At 50.6% G+C, this 21896-nt stretch overlaps 1 protein-coding gene and 1 non-coding gene across 4 annotated transcripts in view; one reads left to right on the top strand and one right to left on the bottom strand.

Annotated features, from left to right (window-relative positions):
* Nucleotides 1-21896, top strand: part of LOXL2 (lysyl oxidase like 2) — a 102110-nt gene that overhangs the window by 37665 nt on the left and 42549 nt on the right. For 2 of the 3 annotated variants that reach the window (XM_060155664.1, XM_060155666.1), the window contains 2 exons: nucleotides 12729-12940; nucleotides 20633-20855. In XM_060155664.1, the coding sequence (XP_060011647.1) occupies nucleotides 12729-12940; nucleotides 20633-20855 (435 nt within the window). Of the gene's footprint in view, nucleotides 1-11866; nucleotides 12026-12728; nucleotides 12941-20632; nucleotides 20856-21896 lie in introns of those variants that run through there. The other variant, XM_060155667.1, reaches the window with a different exon arrangement.
* Nucleotides 1360-1496, bottom strand: LOC132523957 (small nucleolar RNA SNORA2/SNORA34 family). Its single transcript, XR_009541724.1, has one exon. It is a non-coding gene; the product is annotated as a small nucleolar RNA SNORA2/SNORA34 family (small nucleolar RNA).

Raw genomic sequence — 21896 nt, 5'->3', positions numbered from 1 at the left:
CCCTTCTACATTTATGGCTAAATTTCAGATTGATCTTTTCAACAAGTTCTCCAGCCAGAGAACAAAATGAACAAATATATAATGCAGTCCTCTTGTGTGCAACATATGTGGGGCTTAGGACAGGAAGATGAGGCAGCCAAGGCTCCCTCCTCAAGGGGACTCCAACCCCCAAGGGGATGTTGGATCTGCCGTGAATCCAGGCCAAGGAGCCTTCACTGTGCTTTAGTCCCCAGCTGACCTCAGGACTAATGCTGAGGAGAGGTGACTCTTGAAATTGCCCTATTTGGTCTCCGGAGGAAGTTCTCCCCAGACTGTGGTCTTTACATTTTCCTCCCATGACTCAGTCTGTCCCAGTCTTTCTCATATGCTCCAAGAGCACACTGAGTATGCTGGGAACTGGTCCAAGCCTGCATAATAGTGTGGAAAAGGATTCCCAGCCTTCTCTCAGCTGGCAGCATGAGACCACCTCTAGTTGACACTCTTCAAATGCTGCTGTTTTATTTGGGATAACTAGAAGAGATGGTTGCAGAGTTGATGTACTTTATTTAGTCTTCCAGTTCCTGATGACAACTTTGCTTTACCATGAAGTTTATAATTTGGAGGGTGGACTTATCCAGTCCAGTTTCACATTTTCCATCGCCACTCTTTATAACCTCATATGAAATAATTAGCACCCACTTATATGTATCTCATCTTTCCAATGTTGGAAACTCCAAAGGGCAGGGCTTACATCTAATTCACCATCATATCCAATAAAAATAATGCTGGGTACCTAACGGGAGCAATATCTCCAATTCCCAAATTTTCTTCTTCCCAGAAATGAAAACCAAAGATCATTATCCACTTGGGTGAAGAATATCCTAGGATAGGGCTTCCCTGGTGGCGCAGTGGTTGAGAGTCCGCCTGCCGATGCAGGGGACACGGGTTCGTGCCCTGGTCTGGGAGGATCCCACATGCCGCGGAGCGGCTGGGTCCGTGAGCCATGGCTGCTGAGCCTGCGCGTCCGGAGCCTGTGCTCCGCAACGGGAGAGGCCACAGCAGTGAGAGGCCCGCGTACCGCAAAAAAAGAAAAAAAGAATATCCTAGGATAAAATATCAAACTAAACAGTGATGAGAAATGCGGAGAAGCAAATCATTCCTTCATAGTATTGCCCTGCCTAATAGGACAGTGAACTTATGTGTGACATCTCTGAGGGTTTTTTTTGGCGGGGGGTGGTCCACAGAAATTTTTTAGTAGTAATTGGATCTAACAGTATTATAATTCTACTGAACAAGTTAAATCAGCGATCTCTAAATTTTGGAATCCCAGTATTAATCAACTACAAATAAATATTAGTCCATATCTATCACCAATGACTGAGATGTTTCTTTCTAATGAACTGACCGTTACATTTCCGAAGTTCTGAAACGGCCAGCAGACCATAGAAAGAGACTTCTTGAGGCTCCTGCTTGAAACCAACAGCTTCAGCAACCTGCTGGCCTTGATTCAAGGCCAAATGTGTGACATTGTTGATGGGCTTTTGCTCATCCTGTAACCTCAGTATAATCCACATGGATCGTCAAGCAAAGATCCAGGCTTCTGGGCATAAGAAAGCCACTGATAGCTTGAGTCAAAGGAGAGTGGGCCAAAATGTTTGTGGGTTTTGGATTGGGAAAATGAGAAGGCTCATCTGTCACTAGAAAAAAAAAAATAATGGTGCTGGCAAAGGACTCTGTGAAGGGCACTTCAACAGAGAAATGTTTATGGAATAGCTCTATGGGCCAGTTCTACTGCTTAGCATTTAAGGGGGAAATAAGATGGGTCATAGAGAAAGCAGAACCTTAATTGGGTGGAATAGGCTGAGAAATGACTGGGAAAAAATACGTTGGCAAGAACTTTCTTATTCTGGAAGGGCTGAGATTCTGTGATAGGAAAGCTTAGTATCTACCTACATTTGTTGGAGGCCTGCTGTACACACATCATGGTCTGGGACACCACCGGGGAAAGCAAACATGACCCTTGTCGTCTAGCCCTTATAACACAAGAAGACAAGATGCATGTCTCGGGGAAAGTTGGAAGATCTTTCCAAGGCAAGGAGCCTAGGTCCTCAATGAGTTGACAGTAGCCCAGAGAGGGCTAGCTGAGGGGAGTCTGGTTTAAAGGGCTGGATAACTCCTGCAACCTCTAAGCTTTGTATTTTCCTAGAAGGCCTCCCTCTTGCTGTCATACGAATCAGACTGGTTACCATGGACCAGACTAGAAACCTTCCTGTCTAGCCAGGGATGCTGTGGAAATTTTCAGTTGATGAGTAGTCCCCTGTAATCTCTGCCCTTTGATATCTGCTAAAAGCAGGTCATCAACAGGCCTAGATCTCAGGGTGTCTGATGAGAACCTCGAAGAGTTACCAGAAGATTCTTCCATCCAGGACTTTGTGGCTCAAGCTCATGTGTGCGGGCAGGGTTGGCCCGATGGGTAGGGAGCCACCCAGACCACCTACCAGGAATATTCGCGGGATGTGAGAAGCTTCTCCGAAATACCTCGTGTAATAGCTGTGTCAGTAGCTTAAGTCATGCAGTCACTCGTCTTGGCTAGAGAAATGTCCCCCGTTAGATGTGTGTGGACCAGAGGAAGACATGTGGGTTTGGTGGACATGCAGCTAGGGGGGAGTCGTGACTCATGATACCCAGAACTGCTGATTAATGAGCGTGAACACAGTGGATGGTCTCTACTGGTGTAGCCCAGGGCTCCTCTCTGCCTTTCCACCATGTATCAGAAATTTGTGTGGAGATTAAAATGTATACTGATAATATTTAGAGGAGACACAAAAACTAGGAGGGATTGCTGGGATAAAACATCATGGAGTGAGATTCAGAAAAACCTCAGGAGGTTGAAATAATAGACCCAAACTGGAACATGTTAGGGATGAATATAAGGTCCTATATCAAGGTTCACGGGGGGGCGGGGGGCGGGAGCAGGGAATAGCTAAAGAGTAAAAGCCAGGGAAAGTGAAAGCACCGATTATATTTAAAAGATCCCTGAAGGGAACCGGTTGCCTAAAAGCTCAGTACAAGCCAAAGGTATGGTATGGCTGCTAGAAAAGTGAATGTAAACTGATACACTGGGGGAAGACTTATTTCCCTAAACTCCTTGCTTTTTGGACCAAGAACTAAGTGCAGTTCTGGGGTCACCTCTTAACTGTGTCTCCCGGAGGAGGGACAAGCCGAGTGGAGACAGGTCTGGAAACCGCATCGTATGAAGAAATGAAGATACTGGGTCAAGAAAAGAGATATGGGGGTGGGGGGAGACATGTCCGTCCTCTTCAACTATTGAAGTGCTACTGTGGAGAAGAGTGTGATTAATGCTAACTTCCAGAACTAAGATGGATGGGGAGGGATTGGGGTGTAGATGTCAGCTCTGTGTGAAAACTCTTTAAGGCTGAGTGATGGGGCTGCACATTTCAACACAGTCTGAAGACTCTACAACACAGGGGACGGGGCTTACCTGTTAGAGGTGAGCTCCTTGTCACTGGAGTAGCTCAAGCAGGAACTGGATGACCTCCTGCCAGGAATATCACAGCCAGATCCCTACATGGGAAGGACACAGGACGAGGTGATTACCAAGTTCTAAGATCCCTTGTTTCTCTGCATCTATGAAAACGCACCCAGCCCACACAGGGGGTGCACACTAGCTGGCTATTGGCAGTGCCCACCATTGTGTGAATTGGGGTCATGCATCTCACACACACACAACACACACACACACAGAGAAGGGATGCCAGCTAGTGTGTGTGCTCTGGATCTCTCTCTACCACTTCTCTGGCCCGTCATGACTTTGGCCTTGAAAGCAGACACTTCTCACCTGCACTCTTCCACATCAAAGTGAAAATTAAAGCCCCACTCCTCTCAACTTCCCCCGGTTGGGGGCCCATAAATTTAAAAGCAGCCAAGAGTGAAGTGTCAGGTAATACCTTCTCTGTGTCTTGTGACCCCAGATATAAACAATTAGGCTAGTGAAGGTCACGAAGACACCCCATCTCTTCTCACCCTTATTTTGCAAGGGTGAAGCCGGGTTCTATACTATGCACCCTCGTTGACGCCTGGAGACTGGGAACAGATCACAGACCATTATAGATGACCCTCACAGGCTTGTTCCTTCTCCGGAGCACACTGGAATTCTCCAAGCAGAGAGTGGAAGAAAACTGCATCCGTCTAGACCAAGTTCATCCCACTCCGGGATGCCAGAGGCATGAGTCACTAAACCCTGGGGGCCGAATGATGGAATTTCACTCGATGAGCTAACTCTGCTTCTGTGGATTCCTACATCTGCTTGGGGCATCCTCAGGGGCCCCTTGACACTTCATAAATTCCCTTCTAGAGGAGGGAAAAAGTGCCTCTTCTTCAGATGAATGACCCCACCCAAGGAGAGTTCACAGGTTGGGCCCCTGAGCTCCCTGTTGGCCAGAGCACAGAGCGAGTCCACTCTTTTCTTTAAGATGAGTGGGTTGAATTCAATCCCTTCCAGCTACGAAGTCTGTAATCCAGAGCGGCAGTGGTTTCTCCATCAGAATGGCACAGCACACACTCATTCTGTAAGGGGGAAAATCAGATGATTTCTGCAAAAGTGCTTTGCAGACTATAAAGTGTTACAAGAGATTCTCCTTACCACTGATTCACCAACCTGGGTTCATTTCATCCAGAAGATTAACCGAGCAGGGTCTCCTTTCTCCCCTTTTCTGAGGTCTAAGTTTTAGACCCCAGAGTGGAAGGCAGGACCCCTGAGTTTGGGTCCCCTTGGAGGGTGAGACTTGTAGCTGCATTTCCAGAGGGACTGACCCTTTTTGGGTCTCTGGGCACCTCACTGTAAAACAGCATTTTCTGCAGGAAAATGAGTCTTGGGCCAGTTCTCAAAACCTTCTTCAAAAGAGGGAAACAGGAGCAAATAATAAAATGTAAAATACTGTTAGTTTCAAGTGAATATATCTTTTTTAAACCTGGAAAACAGAGCTCCAACCGAAACTCCCTAGAGTTCAGAGGCTCTTAAATCAGGAGACTTTGTTTCCTGTCTGCGGCGGTGGACAAGTTGGAAAAAGCATTAGATAAGGAGAGATGACAAATCCAGATGCCCTTGTGCACAGCCCTCTCTGCACTGGCTCTTTTGCACATTGCTAAGTCATGTGCTCACAGAAAGGCTCGTGGCTGAGGCCCGTGGACTGTTAGGTCAGGGAACATAACGGGTTTTTCCTTTCCTCACCTTCTCACCCCACCTTCTTCTCTGCCCATTATTTTAAAGGCTCTTTTGCAAAAGCAGTTAACGTTCCCAGAATTGATTGGAAATGCCCCGGCTGTGAGTTTTAGGGGTGGCCTATCCCCCGAGTGGCCCCGGAGCCCCAATTTCTCCTTTGTGACAGCCGGCAGCCCAGGCAGTCTGGAGGGGCCAGGAGTGAGAGGATGAGGATGGAGCCAGGAGAAGGGTATTCACTTCCAACGGTGGGGAGAATCCGGTACCCCTCCCCTCTGCTCTCTCACCTCCTTCTGGAGGGGCGCTGAGACCTGAAAAAGCTCTTTCTTCTCTTAACCACAGGGATGGAGGCTGTTGTGAATTTTTTAAATTCCAGAAGTGCAGGTTTTTATGAGCCACAGTTAGCTGCTAAATGCTTCAAGGTTTTCCCCTCAGCAGCAGCCTTATCTCCCCAGCATCTGGGGAGGGGGCTCTTAGGGGTGGAGGCATGGCGCCTGAAAGGGAGTAATTAACTCTAGAAAGGTCCAAACACTTCCCGGCCAGGAGTTTCTCCACACACACACCCCCCCACCAAGAGGACGTGCAGCAGGTTACACTGGGTGGTTTAAAGAAAGGGGGTCTGTTTTCATCTCTGTGGAGTTCAGAAGGCAGCGGTCCCTCCAAGCTAAATATAGCCCTGCTTCCCCCGAAGGCCACAGGGTAGCTGGCCGGCTTTCCCTCTGTGGCAGGAGGAGAGATGGTAGCAAGTGGGCAGTTTGTGTCGGACCCTTTAGCAAGGGAGTAAAGGGCCACGATGGGAGCCCACAGCGTCTTAATCCCCAGACTTGCCGAACTGGGTCATCGCATGTAGCTCTCCTGGGTTTTTTCTCCCAGCCTACAGAGAGCTTGGGCAAGAAGAGGTATTAGATCCTGTCCGGTGCTAACATTCCATGATTCTGTTTATTGAGAGCCTCTATGTGGTCTGGGCTCACCAGCCACCAACCACAAGGGGAACAAGAGAAGTAGTTCTAGGGTGACCTGTTTTCCCAACGAAAAATAGGTCACTGCATCTGAAAAGCAAAAGGGCGTTTATGCAGCTAACAGAACAGAATATTTGAAATTGTGCACATCCTGGCAGATCTGGGAAACCCTATCCCTGGCCGGCGTGCTGTACGCACAACCCTCTGAAAATTATAAATATTATAATTGTTTGCGAGTTGAAAGAAATAAGTAATGTTATACCCACTCATTAGATGAAATCGACGAATAAGTAGCCTTATAATTTGTTATAGAAGAAATAAATAAATGGCAGTATGTACTCCAACATTGGACAGTGTGCATTGGATGGCAAATTCTGTGGCAGTTTGGAAAGGGAGAGGTTATAGAAGAAATAAATAAATGGCGTGAGATCAGTGGGAGGGAGTCTCTATGGAAGAAGTAGGGGCTTGAGCTGGGCTGGAGAAAGCCTCTCTCTGCCCTGGTTGGGCAGATCGGTTCTGTAGGGTGGGGCTCCCGATGTGACTGGGGTGAAGGTGGTGGCAAAGGGCCCAGGTGGTTCATCCGAGTCACCTCAGCCATGCTGGAGGGGTCAGCGACAATGACTCCCCCCGGCCCCATCCCCATGAGGCTGTTGCTAAGGCAGCTGGATGCCGTGCCTGTTCGTTCGTTCCTCCACTACATTTTAATTGGGCAGCAGACGCTATGCTGGGCCCTGGGAATCAAGGGATCAATGAACTGAAAGGACAGTCTTGCCCTCCCCAGATTTGCTGTCCCACAGTGGAGAAAGACGATTTCCCAAGTCATTACTTTGTCACCCTGGTGATGGTTGCTGGGAGGAGAAGCAACAGGTCAGGTCCCCTACCTGGGAGCGTGGTGGACCATTTGGCCAGGCCCACGGACTGCCTGGTTTGTGGCCTCAGCACCCCGATGGGCCAGAGGGACTGGTTGCTGGCGCAGGTGTCCTTCCAGCTTCCTGCAGACAGCAGGTCTTGACTGTTCTCCAAAGAAGCAGCCTCTGTTACCCGCCCCACTGCTTTCAGGTTGGAAAATGAAACACAGAGCATTGGATTCTCCAGCAGCATTGCAAAGCTCTTGGTTTGTAGGAGGAGGGCCCAGACTGACTGCCGGCTTTTTCCTCTGGTGCCTCAGCATGACCTCAGTTCTCAAGCCATTCCCACCCCGACCCCCTCCGCCCAGACTGGTCTCCATCACAAAGAGCTGAGCAACAGAGATCGCTGCACTGCCTTCCCGCTTCCCTTTCATCTATGTAGCCGGTAGGAATCACTGGCTAGCAGTTTCTTAGGCTGTGAATTTCCGATTTGATCATCAAAAGGGGATAATTACAGTGTAGCCAGCTTCTTCCAGTACAACATGTCTTGGACTGTGATACCCACATAGCTAAACCATCTAAATGTGTACTGAGGGTCAGATCAGCTTTTAATTCAGTTTATAACTATTTATTAGCCTCAGATTTCAAGGGGAAAGGGGAGGGTGTTAAACAGCTCCGATGACAGGAGGTCGCATGAATAAAGTGCAGACAATCTCCTTGTCCATCGGTAAATCACACAAGTAGCGCTTATGCTGTGAAAAAAGGCAAGCCTCTCTGTTTATTTTGCACTAAACCCAGAATAAAGGGAGTCTTTATTACATTTTTGGCTGGAGAGCCCAACGTTTCTAGTGAAGCTGAATTCCCGTAACTGGATTTTTTAAAATGATTATTAGTTTGTTCCAAGAATATGTGAGGACCCACGATGTCTCGTGTCTGGCACTCGTTGCCATGGGGAATACAAGAATGAATAAAGCACAATTCTGTCCTTGAGAGACTCACAGTCCGATGAGGTGGCACGATGAAAAGACAGATGGTACAAGGCAGTCAGTAAAGGCCAAGAATGAATTGAGGGACCCAGGAAGCAAATGCTAGAGGAATAAAGGAGTCGAATCTATGTGGATGAGATATTTGGGGGAGGGACGTCCCGGGACGTCACAGCCCTCCACAGGTATTTTTCAAGCGACTGAATGAACCAGACTGTTCCTGAAGGTCAGGAGGATTCTGATCGGCAGAGAGGAAGGAAAAACGGATCGCGGGGAGCAACTTGATGCTGGGGTTAAAAAAGTGATGTCAGCCTGGCACCTTGAGACTGGAGAAAGGGCACGGAGGGGATGAGGTGGGTCCCATCAGGAAGGCTCTTGACTAGGAGCATAAGCCCTGGGAGAGGCACGGGAAGGTTTTGAGCCAAACCCACGAACGCACAGCGGTCAGCTGGATGTGAGATGGACTGGGTCAGCCATTCATCCGGACCGGGGAGACATACAGGGTCCCGTGAAATGACAGAATTGCGACGATCTTCTCTTACTTCCACTACATACCTGCCTGCACAGTAGAAGTGGGAGTGAGAAGGTGACTGAAGGGTAGGAGGAGCACTTCTGGGGCAGAATGGGCCATAAGAGTGAGGAAGAGAGAGGGAGCAGAAGGCATGCGAGGCTTGAGGGCTGCAAGGGCGTCACCTTCCAGCCTGCAGGAAGGAAAGACCCAGGGCATCCTGGGTGCGTTTGGGTTGAGGTGCTGAGGAAGGTGCCAAGGTGGCACCTGGGGAAATGGATCTCTATCTGGAAGGCCAGTTTCTAAAAATAGCCAAATAGAGAGAGCTAAGGGCTTTGAAACCAAGATGCAGGAACCTGTTAGCTGTAGAGGGAAGGAGCTTGCTAAGTGAGCAGCAATTGTGCAGCACTTACCAGTCGCGTGCTCTAGTTGGGATGACGGCGGACTAGTATATCTCCATCGTGGTGCTCCCACCTGACACCACTCCAAGGATGACTTCTCAGATGGGAAGGCCTGAGCTGATAAATTATGTAATTAATTATGTAATTAAATTACGACTTCTAGAGGAAAGGAAGGGGTAGAGTTGGGCTAAGATCTGGCCCTTGCAAACGTGCCCTCCCCAGGAGGCCACGAGCTTCGTGCTGACTTTCAGAGAAATTGTGAAGTGCGTTCTTAGAGGCTGGGTTGCTTGCCTCGCCTCCCCCTGTGTCTTTCTCTGATGCAATCTCCAACTAGACTTTCAAAACTGGTGATTTTTCCTCATTGGCGACAGCCCCAGGCTGTCACATTGTGGAATTTGCAGTTCATTCACAGATGCGGCAAATGTGAAATGCCATTCAAGCACAAGACTGGGAGACCAGCCCAGGTGCTTCTTCACTAGCCCTTCTTTCCACCACCCCACTAGTTAAGGCAGGGCAGGGCATGGCCTCAAGGCACCTTTATTTTCCCCTTTGGAAGCCGGTGATAATCACTCCCGGGGGTATGATGAGTTTTGTGAGTTTTGCGTAGGACAAGCCCAGAAGGTTCTGTGAATTTCTTGGAGGGAAGCCTTTTGGAGAGCCCAGTGAACTATTGCCTCAGGCAAGAGGACCAGCATTCAGACTTTCATTTGAATTTTAAAAAGTGCCAGGTGCATTGCTGGCTTCTGGGCTATTGGGCTTCAGGTAAAACTCACAAGTGTAGAGACACTTTTGTTAGAAAAGAAAAACGTGTATATGTTTTAGTGTTTCAAATCTTCACTTCTCTTCTGAAGTTGAACTTCTGGGGGAAAAAAAAAAGTCCTAAGACTTGCGGTTATGGAAGGGATTCCACAGCAGTGAGGTCAGGAGGGCCGTTCTGTGTATACGTGTGTGTTTTCCTACACAGAGGTCTCTGAGCAGTCCAAGTGAGCTCCTTAGCCAGCAGCAACCCCTGAATGTGTGCCATGGAGGGTTTCCCTGCCACCCCCTGGCCTGAGTCCAAGGGCAGCTGGGAGGTGGCTCTCTCCCCTCACGTACACTCTGGCCTGACTCACTGCTCCTCCGGGCGGGTCGCAGGGTGGACTTCACATATGGACTTCGAATGGGCAGAGCCCAAAGGGACCCCCCCCAGAAGGCTGAGCCCCAGGCCCTGCCCCGTGTGGATCAACTCAATACTGGGCAAGGGAGGGGGCGAGGGCGGGAGGGTGAGGACCCTACAGAGGCCCGGGGTTACGAGCCTGGGGCACAGGCTTGGAGTCAGAATTTGGTTTTCATCCTTGTTTATCTGCTTCTTGGCTCTGTGAACTTGGAGAAGGTGCAAAACCTCACCAAGTTTCCTCGTTTTTCACCTGTAGCACGGGCATACCATTGGCCCTCTCACCGGTTGCCATGGGAATTGAGGAAGGGAATGAATGTAAAGTTCTGAGTGCGGAGTCTGACATGTAATTGGCTCGTATTTGATAAATGAGAGCCCTCATAGTCGTTACGATTCAGAGCAGAGGGCCCCAGGATTGGGGTGTAAGGAGGAGGCTGGCAGGGCCCGTGGAGGTGAGAGACCATATTTTCTGGAATGAATGAATGAGGTGGAGTTGAGCCCAAGAGGATGGGAAGGAATTGGTTCTGTGGAGGGAGAAGAGGAGAAGGAATGGCAAATGTGATGCTTGCCTGACTGCTCTCCCAGAGCTTTGGAGGAAAACTCTGCATCCTCCTCCACCACATAGGTGCACAGACATACACTCCACACAACGCAGAGACACACAGCCCTGTCACTTGCACATCTTCCTGCACACGGACACACACGAGCAGTGCACTCCCAGAGAGACACATAGACAGACACACAGACACGTGCAGACATACTCGTGACAGACATACATACTCGTGACACTCAGACACACACACTCATACACACACACTCACATGCAGTGAGTCAGTGGGAGAACAAGGACAGTGACATCAGTTCTAGCGCTTTCTCTTCTTTGAGCCTCATTTCCCACACCCGAGATCCCACCGGGCTTGCCCACCAGTCATACTTCTGCTGAGGGGATGCTGACCTGAATCAAGACAAGGGTCTGCTGAGCGCCACCCGTCCCCCCCCCGCCCCGCCCCCAGGGCTTCCTCCCTCTGGGTTCACACTCCATATCTCCCCTTAGTGAGGCTGCGCTGATGCTCTATGGGGGCGGGGTGGTGGTGGGGAGAGAGGCCAGGGGTGGGGGGAAGTGGAGGACGGCAGGGGCGGGGGAGGATCTGTGAATTTAATAAAGTCAGCCTAGCCTGCTTGCCCCGTGAAGCCGCAGGGCTGATGCCACCGCGGTAACTTTCCTTCTGGGCGTCACGTGTTCCTTACATGCTGGAATTCCAGCCTGGCCTCCCGAGGTGGGAGGACAGAGGAGGGAGCTGGCCCACGGGCCAGTGTAGACCTCAGGCCCTTTCTTGCTCACCCACATCCATGTGTCTTGGTGGCACGGGTCCTGTGGCCTGAATGGGGGCTGTAAAGGATCCAGGATGCAGGCAGGCAAACATAATCCTGCCCCTGGCGGCTTTCCTTCCGCTCCGCATGGAAAGCAACCAGGGCCAAATGCCACCACTCCTGGCCCACATACTTTCTGCTGCCTCGCAGGACTGGGGAAGCGGGGCCTGGCTTTGCACCCTGAAGCCAGTGGCAAGGAGACCTGAATCCCTGGGCACCCAAATAATGGTCCTGTTCAAACTCCTGGTTCATTTGCATCCTGGCTGGACGGGGGGGTTTGGGCACTCGAGTCGCCGGGTTCCTCTCTGCCAGCACCGCTGCCCAGCCCCACCTGGCCCAGCTCACAGAGCATCTCACGCTGCACCTCCGGTGCTCCCTGCCTCTACGTGGTCTTGGGGAGATCCCTGGAGTCAGCCAGTTTTCTTATCTGGAAAATGGGGATGACAATAGCTGTAACGACCTCATTCTGTTGGGGCAGAAAGAAGAGGGGCTGGAAGTGAAAGATTCTGGAGATCCCATAGTGTTTGGGGGCAGATTGCGTGAGCCTTGGAAAAACATAAAAGAGGTATCACTGGAAATCCCAGGTAGGCCCGCGTTCCTCCACCCACCCTGGCTTCTCGGGGCCCCCTATCCAACCAAATCCCCGGGGCGCGGGTGTGGGCTTGGGGCAGGGACACTGCAGCTCAGTGTCAGGGGTTGGGGAGGGGAGCCCACCCTCGACCCGCAGCCGCCCTCCCCTTCTCTCCTGGGATTTTCGCCCTAAAGACTGCCAACCTGGGGGCTATGAGGTAGTGTGCAAGATGGCCCCACCAGCCTCAGGGTGTCTGAGTCTCATCTGCCTGAAACTTCAGTTTTACTGAAGGATTAGTGGGGAGACACACACACTCACTCCCACGCATGCACACATATGCTTTGGAGTACAATGCAAGCATCCCAGTTATTTTTACTATAGAGCATGAAATTCAAGGAACACGGTCTCTCTTCTGCTCTCGTTTTGAGACCCCTGCAGGAGGCTGCTGCCCTCTGCTGTTTTTGATAAGACAGAGGAGGAGCGTTGGGGTCCTACGAGTCTCTGATTGCCCAGGTCACACCTGCTCCCCTCCTCCAGTCCCCTCAGACAGACTGTCTCCCACGCACACGTGCTGTGTGCTCAAGGAGAGCGCCCAGGGACCCCTGAGGGCCCCAGGGGAGAGGCAGGGGGGCCAGCAGAGCGCCCGGTCTGCCGTCACCTCTCCACGGCCAGACCAGGAAAGTAACCCCTCTCCTTCCACGCCTCCTCCCTCCCAGAACATGAATATCCAGGTGGAGGACATCCGGATCCGAGCCATCCTCTCCGCCTACCGCAGGCGCACCCCAGTGACGGAGGGCTACGTGGAGGTGAAGGAGGGCAAGACGTGGAAGCAGATCTGCGACAGGCACTGGACGGCCAAGAACTCCCGCGTGGTCTGCGGCATGTTTGGCTTCCCCGGGGAGAAGAGCTACAACGCCAAAGTGTACAAGTAAGGAGGCTGCGGGGAGTGCAGCTGGCTGGGCTCTGGCCCTGCCTTGTTGTAGAGTTAGCTCTGCAGTGGCCTGGGCCGCTGCTGTCTCCCCAGCAGGTGATTATTCTGAGTAATCTGGGCCTTGCAGCAACTGTTAGGAAATGGAGAAACCGATCGATTTGATTCGGTTCTATCCATCCCGAGTAAATCTTGCAATGCTGTTAGGATTTCCAAAGTTAATATCTCCCAGGGGGAAAAAGAGTGGCTCATAAGGAGACTTAGAGTAATTTGCCTGAGGGGGTGTCCAGGGAGGGGTTTTCAGCTCAGGACAGGCTGGTGTATTGGCTGGTCGTGGGGTCTTCGTAGTTCCTCTAATAAGGATAATAATCGGCTTTGCTGAGTGCTTACTACATGCCAGGCAGCTCTGTGTTTAGTCTCTTAAGCTTCACAACACTAGGAAGCAGGGATCTATTTCAGAGTCAAGGGAATGAAGTCAGAGAGGGGTGATAAATCTCGGAAGTGGCTGGGACTTCCCTGGCGGTCCAGCGGTTAAGACTGCGCTTCCACTGCGGGGGACGTGGATTCGATCCCTGGTCCGGGAACTAAGATCCCACATGCCGTGCGGCATGGCCAAAAAAAAAAAAAAAACAAAAAACCTAGGACGTGGCAGATCCAGGATCCAAACCCAGGTCTCCAGCGACAGGGTCCACACTCCTCAAGAGTGCAGACTCACTACCTCTTTCCTTTCAAGCCAAGGAGAGAGGTGGCTTCCAAGCCGGGAGACAGGGGTCCCAGCCCCAGCTCTTCTTCCAGATCCCTAGGGTCAGTGTAGGTTGCATCCCTCCCTGGGCTCGTCCTGGCTGCCTCCGGTCAGAGCCCCCGGTCCACCAGGAGGGTGAGTGCTTGGAGGCAAGCTGCCCGGCTGGGCAGGTGAGCAGGGTGGTGATTCCTACCCCCGGCAGCCCTCAGACATGGCCCAGACCTTCCTGTTTGCACAGGGTGGGATGGGAGCATGCAGGGTGGTCCCCATCTTCTAAACAGTTTGGAGAAGTCCCTCCGGCTGGCCAGCTCCTTCCCTGGAGACACTTTCTCAGCTTTTCCTTCCCATTGGAGCCAAGAAAAGCAAATCGCCTCCCCTGACAGGCCTCCTACCTGCTGGACACACCAGAGCACCCAGCCTGTCATAGGTCTGAGTCCAGTCCCGGGAGCCGGAAGGCTGCCATGAGCCCTGCCCGGAGCAGGATGGGGTGCCTGAGGCCAGGCAGCACATGGCTTGTTCAGAGGGCATTTGAAAGCTACCTCCTGAACTGCGGATGGACCGGAGTCCTTTTCTGGCTTTTGAGGAAGGATCTCAGATCTCAGGTCTGTTTTGGCAGCTGGGCCTCACATGATCCTCTCACGAGCGGGGTTTGAAAACCCCCTCCCTGTTCCTCCTACTGTGTGTCTGTGGCTTTGCTTTTTCAAATGCGGGCAGGAAAAAGGCTGCTAAGTCTGGGAGGCATCCAAGGTGGTGGGAGGTGAGCTGTACTCTCAGCTGAGATGGGAGATGATTAGCAGACACGGGAAACTAGCTCCTGGTCCAGCGCTCTCGCTGGAGATGGTGTAGAGGGGTGGGGCTGGGGGGATGGGAGGGCGGCTAGGCTGAAACCTTCTCCGTCTCAGCTTGTAGATATCTGATGTGGTATGTTAGTCCCTGGGACGCAGCTGACATTTGGGCCCCAAAAGAGAAAAGCGTGTTGGGGAGAGTTTCCGTGCTTCGGTGGTGCTGTTAGGGATTGAGATGGTAGCTGGTGGGAGGAAGCTGTTAGCGAAAAGCGGTGCCTCCCAGGGCATGTGGGGTCCTCAGAGGTCACCCGGCCCAAGCCCTCAGGCTGCACAGGAGGAGACCCAGGCCTGAAGGGCAGTGGGGTCGGGGGTCACAAAGCCACTCCTGCCAGAGATGCAGGGCAGCCCGGGCAGGTCTGCTCCAGGGAGAGCTCTCCACCACACTGCTGCCTCCACCCTCAGACCTGCTTCTGCTTTGCTCCACCCTAGAGGCGGGGCCACACTGCACAGGCCGCCACCACCGGCTGGCTGGTAAGTCTGAGAACCGGGGCGTCACTGGCCTGGAGACAGGGGTATCTGTGAGCCCTGCTCAGAGACTGAGGACAACAGAGGCCTGGGAGCCAGAGAAGGGGCCACACCCTGCATGGTCCCTGCATCTGGGCCTTCTGGTAGCATCTTTCCCCACCTCCCTTTCACCTTTTCTGCAGCAGCCTGTCTGTCGCTGCTGTTGCTGACCACACCCCCAAGGCAGGTCATGTGGTCTCCCAGGGAGGCCCTTCACCCCAGGAAGGAAATTGTTTTCAAAGTAATTCTATCTGGGGTGGGGTTAGTAATCTCCAGGCATCCACCAGGCCCCTAAGGGACTTTGCAGCCTTGGAAATTCACCTGGGCAGCATGTATGGCCTCTCCACCCTGCCTTCCTCTGCTAACCTGCCGGTCTGGTGGCCTTAGAATTATCCCCAAGGCCGGGACTGCAGCTCTTCATCAGAACCTCTGCTGGCCATCCAGCCTCGACACCCCCGGCCAAGTCAGAAGAGTCTGGTGGGGTTGCCTGCAGGTCCCCCAGAGGCCTCTGCACTCACAGGCTCTCTCCCCAGAGTGAAGTCAGGGGCTCTCACCAAGGGCTGCTTTGCCACGGGCTGACTCCTATGCTGGACTGGGAAGCTGTGCATATACCTCAAAATTGATAAAGTTGAAGCTTCAGGGCCCCATCCCCGGGGCCAGGAACATTTTGTAGTCATTTTCTTTTTCTTAAAGCAGGATCGCAATATTGATGTTGATTTATGGATACGAGCTTACTGAGCAGAGATTCTGCATCTAATGTTGCATCTTGTGAGTTAGGAAGAGCTCTAAGACTTTGGGAAGTTGGCTGAAACAGGGACCAAAAGGAGGCCCTCCACAGCAGATTATAGAAATGCCGGATCCACTTTGGTTTCACGTAGAGAAAGGGGTTCAGAGGCTTGGGGAGACTGGAATGTTGGCGTGGATTTGTCATCTAAGACCTACTCTCCCAGAGAGTCCAGAAGACAGACTTCTCACCAGGACCGTGAGGAATAAGTGTGTGAGGGGAGCCCTGGCGTTCTTAAGAGCTCCCTGATTGCTCTTCTCTGTAAGCCAGACCTCAGGGTGGGGGCTGCAGTCACCGCAGGCTGGGAAACCTAAACGCAATGGGGGTAATAGGATCAGGGGCGGCAGGGGCCAAGTGACAGCATTCAACGCCAAAGGCAAGGTGGGCATGGCTACTGAATGACCAGCAGATCTGACTCCTGCAGACCTGTGGTACTGACCAGCTGATCTAGTTGGCTGGATCGTGGTGTTCCTAGAAGTGAAATAGGAAGCCTCCTCAATTCCCTTTTTTGGGCGGGGGGCACACCGTGAGTCTTGTGGAATTTGAGTTCCCAGGCCAGGGATTGAATCCTGGCCCACGGAGTCCTAACCACTAGAACGCCAGGGAAGTCCCTACTCCATTCTTGATGTGTCAAAGCAGAAGAGTTCTAGGTCAAGAGAACAAAACTCTAACCTGAATCATAAAAGCAGGCCCGGCCTCTCAAACAATATCCAGACTTGAGCCAGTTTACAGACCCAGAAGCCCTTGAATGAAGAGGTGGCCAGGTCCCCTTGAAGAAGGACTGTGGCATGCTGCCAAAAATGTATACTGTTAATCATTGGCCCAGCCTTCTCCAAAGGAGATCACCGTATGTTGGGCACAAGGAAATAATCAGAACCTTCAGGAACCACTGGACACGGGCTCTGAACTGACACTGATTCCAGGGGCCCAAACATCCCTGGGGCCCACAGTCAGAGTATGGACGTCGGGTGATCAATGGAGTTTGGCCTCAGGTCCACTCATAGTGAGCCCAGTGGGCCCCTGAACTCATCCGGTGGTTATTTCCCTAGGTCCAAAATGCACAATTGGAATAGACATAATCACATAGCAGGCAGAATTCCTATGAAGTCTGGCTTCCTCCTTGGCTGGAGGAGAGCCAGGAGGACTTCTCATTTTTTAGTTGAATCAGTTCAACTCAGTGTTCTTCTAGCCACCCAGCCATCAGGCTAGATACCTCTTTCTCAAGTAGGCTTCCCGCTTGGCCAATGGCTGTCCTGTAACTCCAGTCGCCCACCAATCAGCAGGCCTGGAGCGGGCTGTCCACGCATCCTCCCCAGCGCCTCATATCTGCATCCCCGTATCTCTGCATCCCGGGGGGCCTGTGGGAGTGAATCATGGGGGCGGGGTGGGCTCTGGTGGTGGAAGCCTGTGGAGGATCACGGGCAAGTTCCTGTGAGCTGATGTAAGAGGGCAGTGGGGCTGTCTGGGGAGGAAGGAGCAGCTCTGTGTCTGCCGAGGGTGCTTCGCTCTGTATTAAGAGCTCGGTACATCTGTTCCTGGGAGAAGCTTGTGGTCATGGAAATCTGGGAGCTAGAAGATGTTCCAGTCCAGTGGGATCTGACCACTCCTTGTGCAGCTGACATCCCCTGGGTGTATTTGCTCACCCGATGGTAGGGGTGTCATAGCAAGCTGTAACCGCCCCCCACCACCGAGTGCGTTCTCCAGTCTGACGTGGGAGTGTCATGGGAAAGAAGCTGGAGGCTGTGTCCTCAAGTGCAGGGCCCTTCCAGGGAGTGGGGAGGGGCAATGGCTCTTGGAATTATTAACAGTCCTCCTGTGTAGTCCTGTGCTCTGTCTGTAGCTATGTTGAGCACACATCCTGAATTTTCCAAGACAGTCCTTCTTTCAAAAAAATAAAATTGGGTGACGGGGGCCTCTCCGCGTGGCTTGTGAGATCTTAGTTCCCTAACCAGGGATTGAACCTGGGCCACGGCAGTGAAAGCACCGAGTCCTAACCACTGGCCCGCCAATGAACTCCCAAGATAGTCCTTTTTTTTTTTCTCAAAGATTCTGTGTCATTGCACCCACAGGTACAGTAGAATTACTACCAGTAGCAATTTTTGATTAAGGAAAGATAGCAGCAGCATCTGTAGGGTTTTTCCTTCCTCTTTGTTCATATCCCATTCACTCTGAGACAAAGCAGAAACTTCCAGGGCTGCTGGACCAGCAGGGACAGGACCCTGCTTCTGCCCATCTGGGGCCAACTTGCCCTGGGCGGCCCCTCCTCTGAGCAGTCCGACAGTGATGCTGTCCAACTCTCCCTGGCATCTCACTGGATTCTGCCAATCAGGGATGAGCACATAGACCCCAAAGACCTGGGACAGCATGAGAGGACAGGGTGTCCTCCCCACCCTCCTCCTTTTCGAATCCCGCCATCATTCAAGGCCCAGTTCAAACCTACTCTTCCTTGAAGTCGTCCACCATCTCTTTTCTCTCATCTTTCTTTTTTTCCTTTAACCAGTACAGTTTTTATTTATTTATTTGATAGACACTTAGGCAGCCCTTCCAAGTGCTGGGCACTGTGGTTAAGTGCTTTATAAGAATTAACTCATTTAACTATCCTAACAATCTGATGAAGTAGATCCCTCTGCTACATCTGATCTGGAGATGGGGAAACTGAGGCACAGTGACCTTTCTGTTAACCAATTCATTACTTACTGGTTGGTTATCATTTTAGAAAAAACTTTGACTCACCTTGATCCGTATTCTGCCTTCCAAAAACCAAAACCATAAAAACACACAACGCAGGCTAAGAGCTTACCTAGGATATGATATGGAGACAACCTCAGCCTCACTGACTCCTGGGTGAAGAATTTTTTTTTAAAGGATAAAGATGGTAATTTAATAATGATAAAGGGGTTAACTCATCAAGAGGACATAACAATCTGAAATGTTTATGCGCCAAATAACAGCTCTTCAAAATACACGAAGTAGAAACCGACAGAACTGCAAGGAGAAATAGACAAACCCACAATTATAGCTGCTGATTTCAGTTCTACTCTCTCAATAATTTATAGAACAAGTAAGGATATAGAAGACCTAAACAACGCTATCACCCAGTTTGACCTATTTGGCTTTTAGAGAACGCTCCACTCAACAACAGCACTATGCAAAATTTTTTCAAGTACACATTCAAACAAAACATAGCCTAGCTGGAACATAAAATACGCCTGGATCATAAATTATGTCTCAATAAATTTAAAATGATTCAAGTCATACAAAGCGTATTCTGCGAACATGATGGAATTATGTTAGAAATCAATAACAGAAAGATATCTAGAAAATTCCCAAGTACTGGAAACTGCATGCCCAGTTCTAAATAACCCTTCTGTCCTAAAGGTAATCAAAAGGTAAATTAAAAAGTATTTTGGCCTGAATTAAAATGAAAACACAGTATCTCAAAATATGTGGAATATAGCTAAAGTAGTACTTAGAGGGAAATGTATACTCCTATACTGGAAAAGAAGAAAGGTGTCAAATCAATGACATCAGCTTTCACTCTAAGAAACTAGAAAAAGAAGAGCAGATCAAACTGGGTGAAGATTTGATGTGGTCTGTGGCTGCGTTTCATCACCATTATAATTTCCATGACGAAACCAAGTCTACTTTGATTCAGCAGAGGGGGTAATTTAAGTCTCTTCTCATTGCTTCTCGTTGGATTCACATCTTTAATTTTTTCTATCAATGGGAGAGAGTTTTACACTCAACATGTCCTGCTAATTGACAAAGGGAAATAAAGGCAGGGGACAACAAGACAGCATGCTGAAGATATCTGAAGAATTTGGGTGACCAACCCTTCTGATTGCCCAGGACTGAGGGGTTTCCTGGGACCAGGGGTCCCATCTCTTTTATTTATTTATCTATTGAAGTATAGTTGATTTACAATATTGTGTTAGTTTCAGGTGTACAACGAAGTGGTTCGGTTATATATATATTCTTTTATATATATTTATATATAACTTTTCTTTTCTTCATATATACATATAAAACTGAAGATTATTTTCCATTATAGGTTATTACAGCATACTGAATATAGTTCCCTGTGCTATACAGTAGGTCCTTCTTTTTTATCTACTTTATATATAGTCGTGTGTATCTGTTAATCCCAAATCGTAATTTATCCCTCCCCCCTTTCCCCTTTGGTAACCATAAGTTTGTTTTCTATGTCCGTTGAGTCTGTTTCCGTTTTGTATATGAGTTCATTTGTATTATTTGTTTAGATTCCACATATAAGTGATACCATATAATATTGGGTTGGCCAAAAATTTCGTTTGGGTTTTTCCATAACATCTGGTCTTTTTCTGTCTGACTTACTTCACTTAGTATGATAATCTCTAGGTCCATCCATGTTGCTGCAAATGGCAACATGTCATTCTTTTTTTATGGCGAATATTCCATTGTATTTGTCCCTCTTAGATCCCTTTCTGCATTTTGTATTTGTAGACTTTAGTATTATCTCACTACACTCGGTTAGTCCCTTGTCTTCTAGAATGTGAGCTTCCTGTGGGCAGGAGGCCACCACTGCCCTTCCGGGTCCTGCTCCGCAGTGCCCAGCGCGGGCCCAGCATGACCAAGTGTTCAGTGAGTGCTGGCAGGTGCACCCTGCAGAGCTCGGTCTGGAGTAGGACTGAATCCCAAGAGCAGGGACCGTGCCTCTCTGGTTCCACCACCAGATCCCCAGCAGCTGGCAAAATGGCTGGTCCAATGCCCAGTTGTGGAAGAAGGGAGGGGTGGGCACCATGATGCCTTGGTCACCTGCCCCGTCTTCCCTTCTGCAGAATGTTTGCCGCCCGCAAGAAGCAGCGCTATTGGCCGTTCTCCATGGACTGCACAGGCACAGAGGCCCACATCTCCAGCTGCAGGCTGGGTCCTCAGGTGTCGCTGGACCCCGTCAAGAATGTCACCTGTGAGAACGGGCTGCCGGCCGTGGTGAGTTGTGTGCCTGGCCAGGTCTTCAGCCCTGATGGACCCTCAAGATTCCGGAAAGCCTACAAGCCAGAGGTGAGGATGGGGCAGGTGATTTGGCCACTTGGCACCTGAGGGGGAGGTCTGGTGGTTAAGGGAGCAGAGAGGGACCCCCAAGAGACAGCAAGGAAACGAAGACCACTTTTCTAGAGGGCAGGAAGGCAGAGGACACCCGTCAGGGCCAGCCTCTCCGATAGATGCCACTTCTAGGGTGTGACAAGAAGCTGAGCCCCTGCCCCTAATCATTAGCACCCCTACCTGTCCTTCCACTGCTGCTCTATTCTGAGGCCAGCGTCCCCTTTGTGGGGGACAGATACACTGGAGAGGAACATGACTCATTACTGACGTCACAGGCTCCGTGTGGACCGCATGAAGGGTGGGGGTGGCCACCTGGGGCTCCTGCACAATTCCCAGAGGAATCAAGCATCCTGGAGCCTCTGGAAAAACGATCCAACCGTCAAAAGCACGTGAAATCAGCAACTTTCCAACGAGCTCTGGTTTATTCTGCAACAGAAAGGGTCACCATTTTTAAAAGCTGTCACCATGATAGTAAGTGGAAACGTGCCATCACCACGTCTGTGTTATCTGTACCCGTTATCACGTTATACGTTTGTGAACCAGCCAGTGTGTGTGCGTGTGGGTGTATTCAAGAGATGTCAGTGTACGTCTGTTCACATCAATTGCATCCCCGCTTCAACTGACTGATTCCTTAGGACAAGCGAACTAGCCCAACCACTGGCAGGCTTGACACATCCTCTGAAGACGAGAAAGTGCACTCTTCTGTCTTCCCCTGAAAGTCATTAGGCAGCTTTTCTATTTCCTATGCTCCTCTTTTCATATATCCACAAAGTGTCTCTGTGATTTGCATACTCTGAAAACTGCTAATATGGGCCGGTGGGTGGGAAGAGCACCTGGAAAGAGCAGAAGGATGGTTAGGAAAGAGAGCTAATCATTTAGTAGGGATTGATTCCCTGTATCAGACGAAACCGAATTACTTGGCAATCGGTCCCCCGGGCCAGGACAGGTTCCAAGTCAGCTCCGATCACATTAGGGGTAAGACGAGAGAGTAAACTCTGA

Source organism: Lagenorhynchus albirostris, chromosome 7 (genome assembly GCF_949774975.1).
Source record: "Lagenorhynchus albirostris chromosome 7, mLagAlb1.1, whole genome shotgun sequence".
Taxonomy (NCBI): Eukaryota; Metazoa; Chordata; class Mammalia; order Artiodactyla; family Delphinidae; genus Lagenorhynchus; species Lagenorhynchus albirostris.
This window is presented reverse-complemented; position numbering and strand designations above follow the sequence as displayed.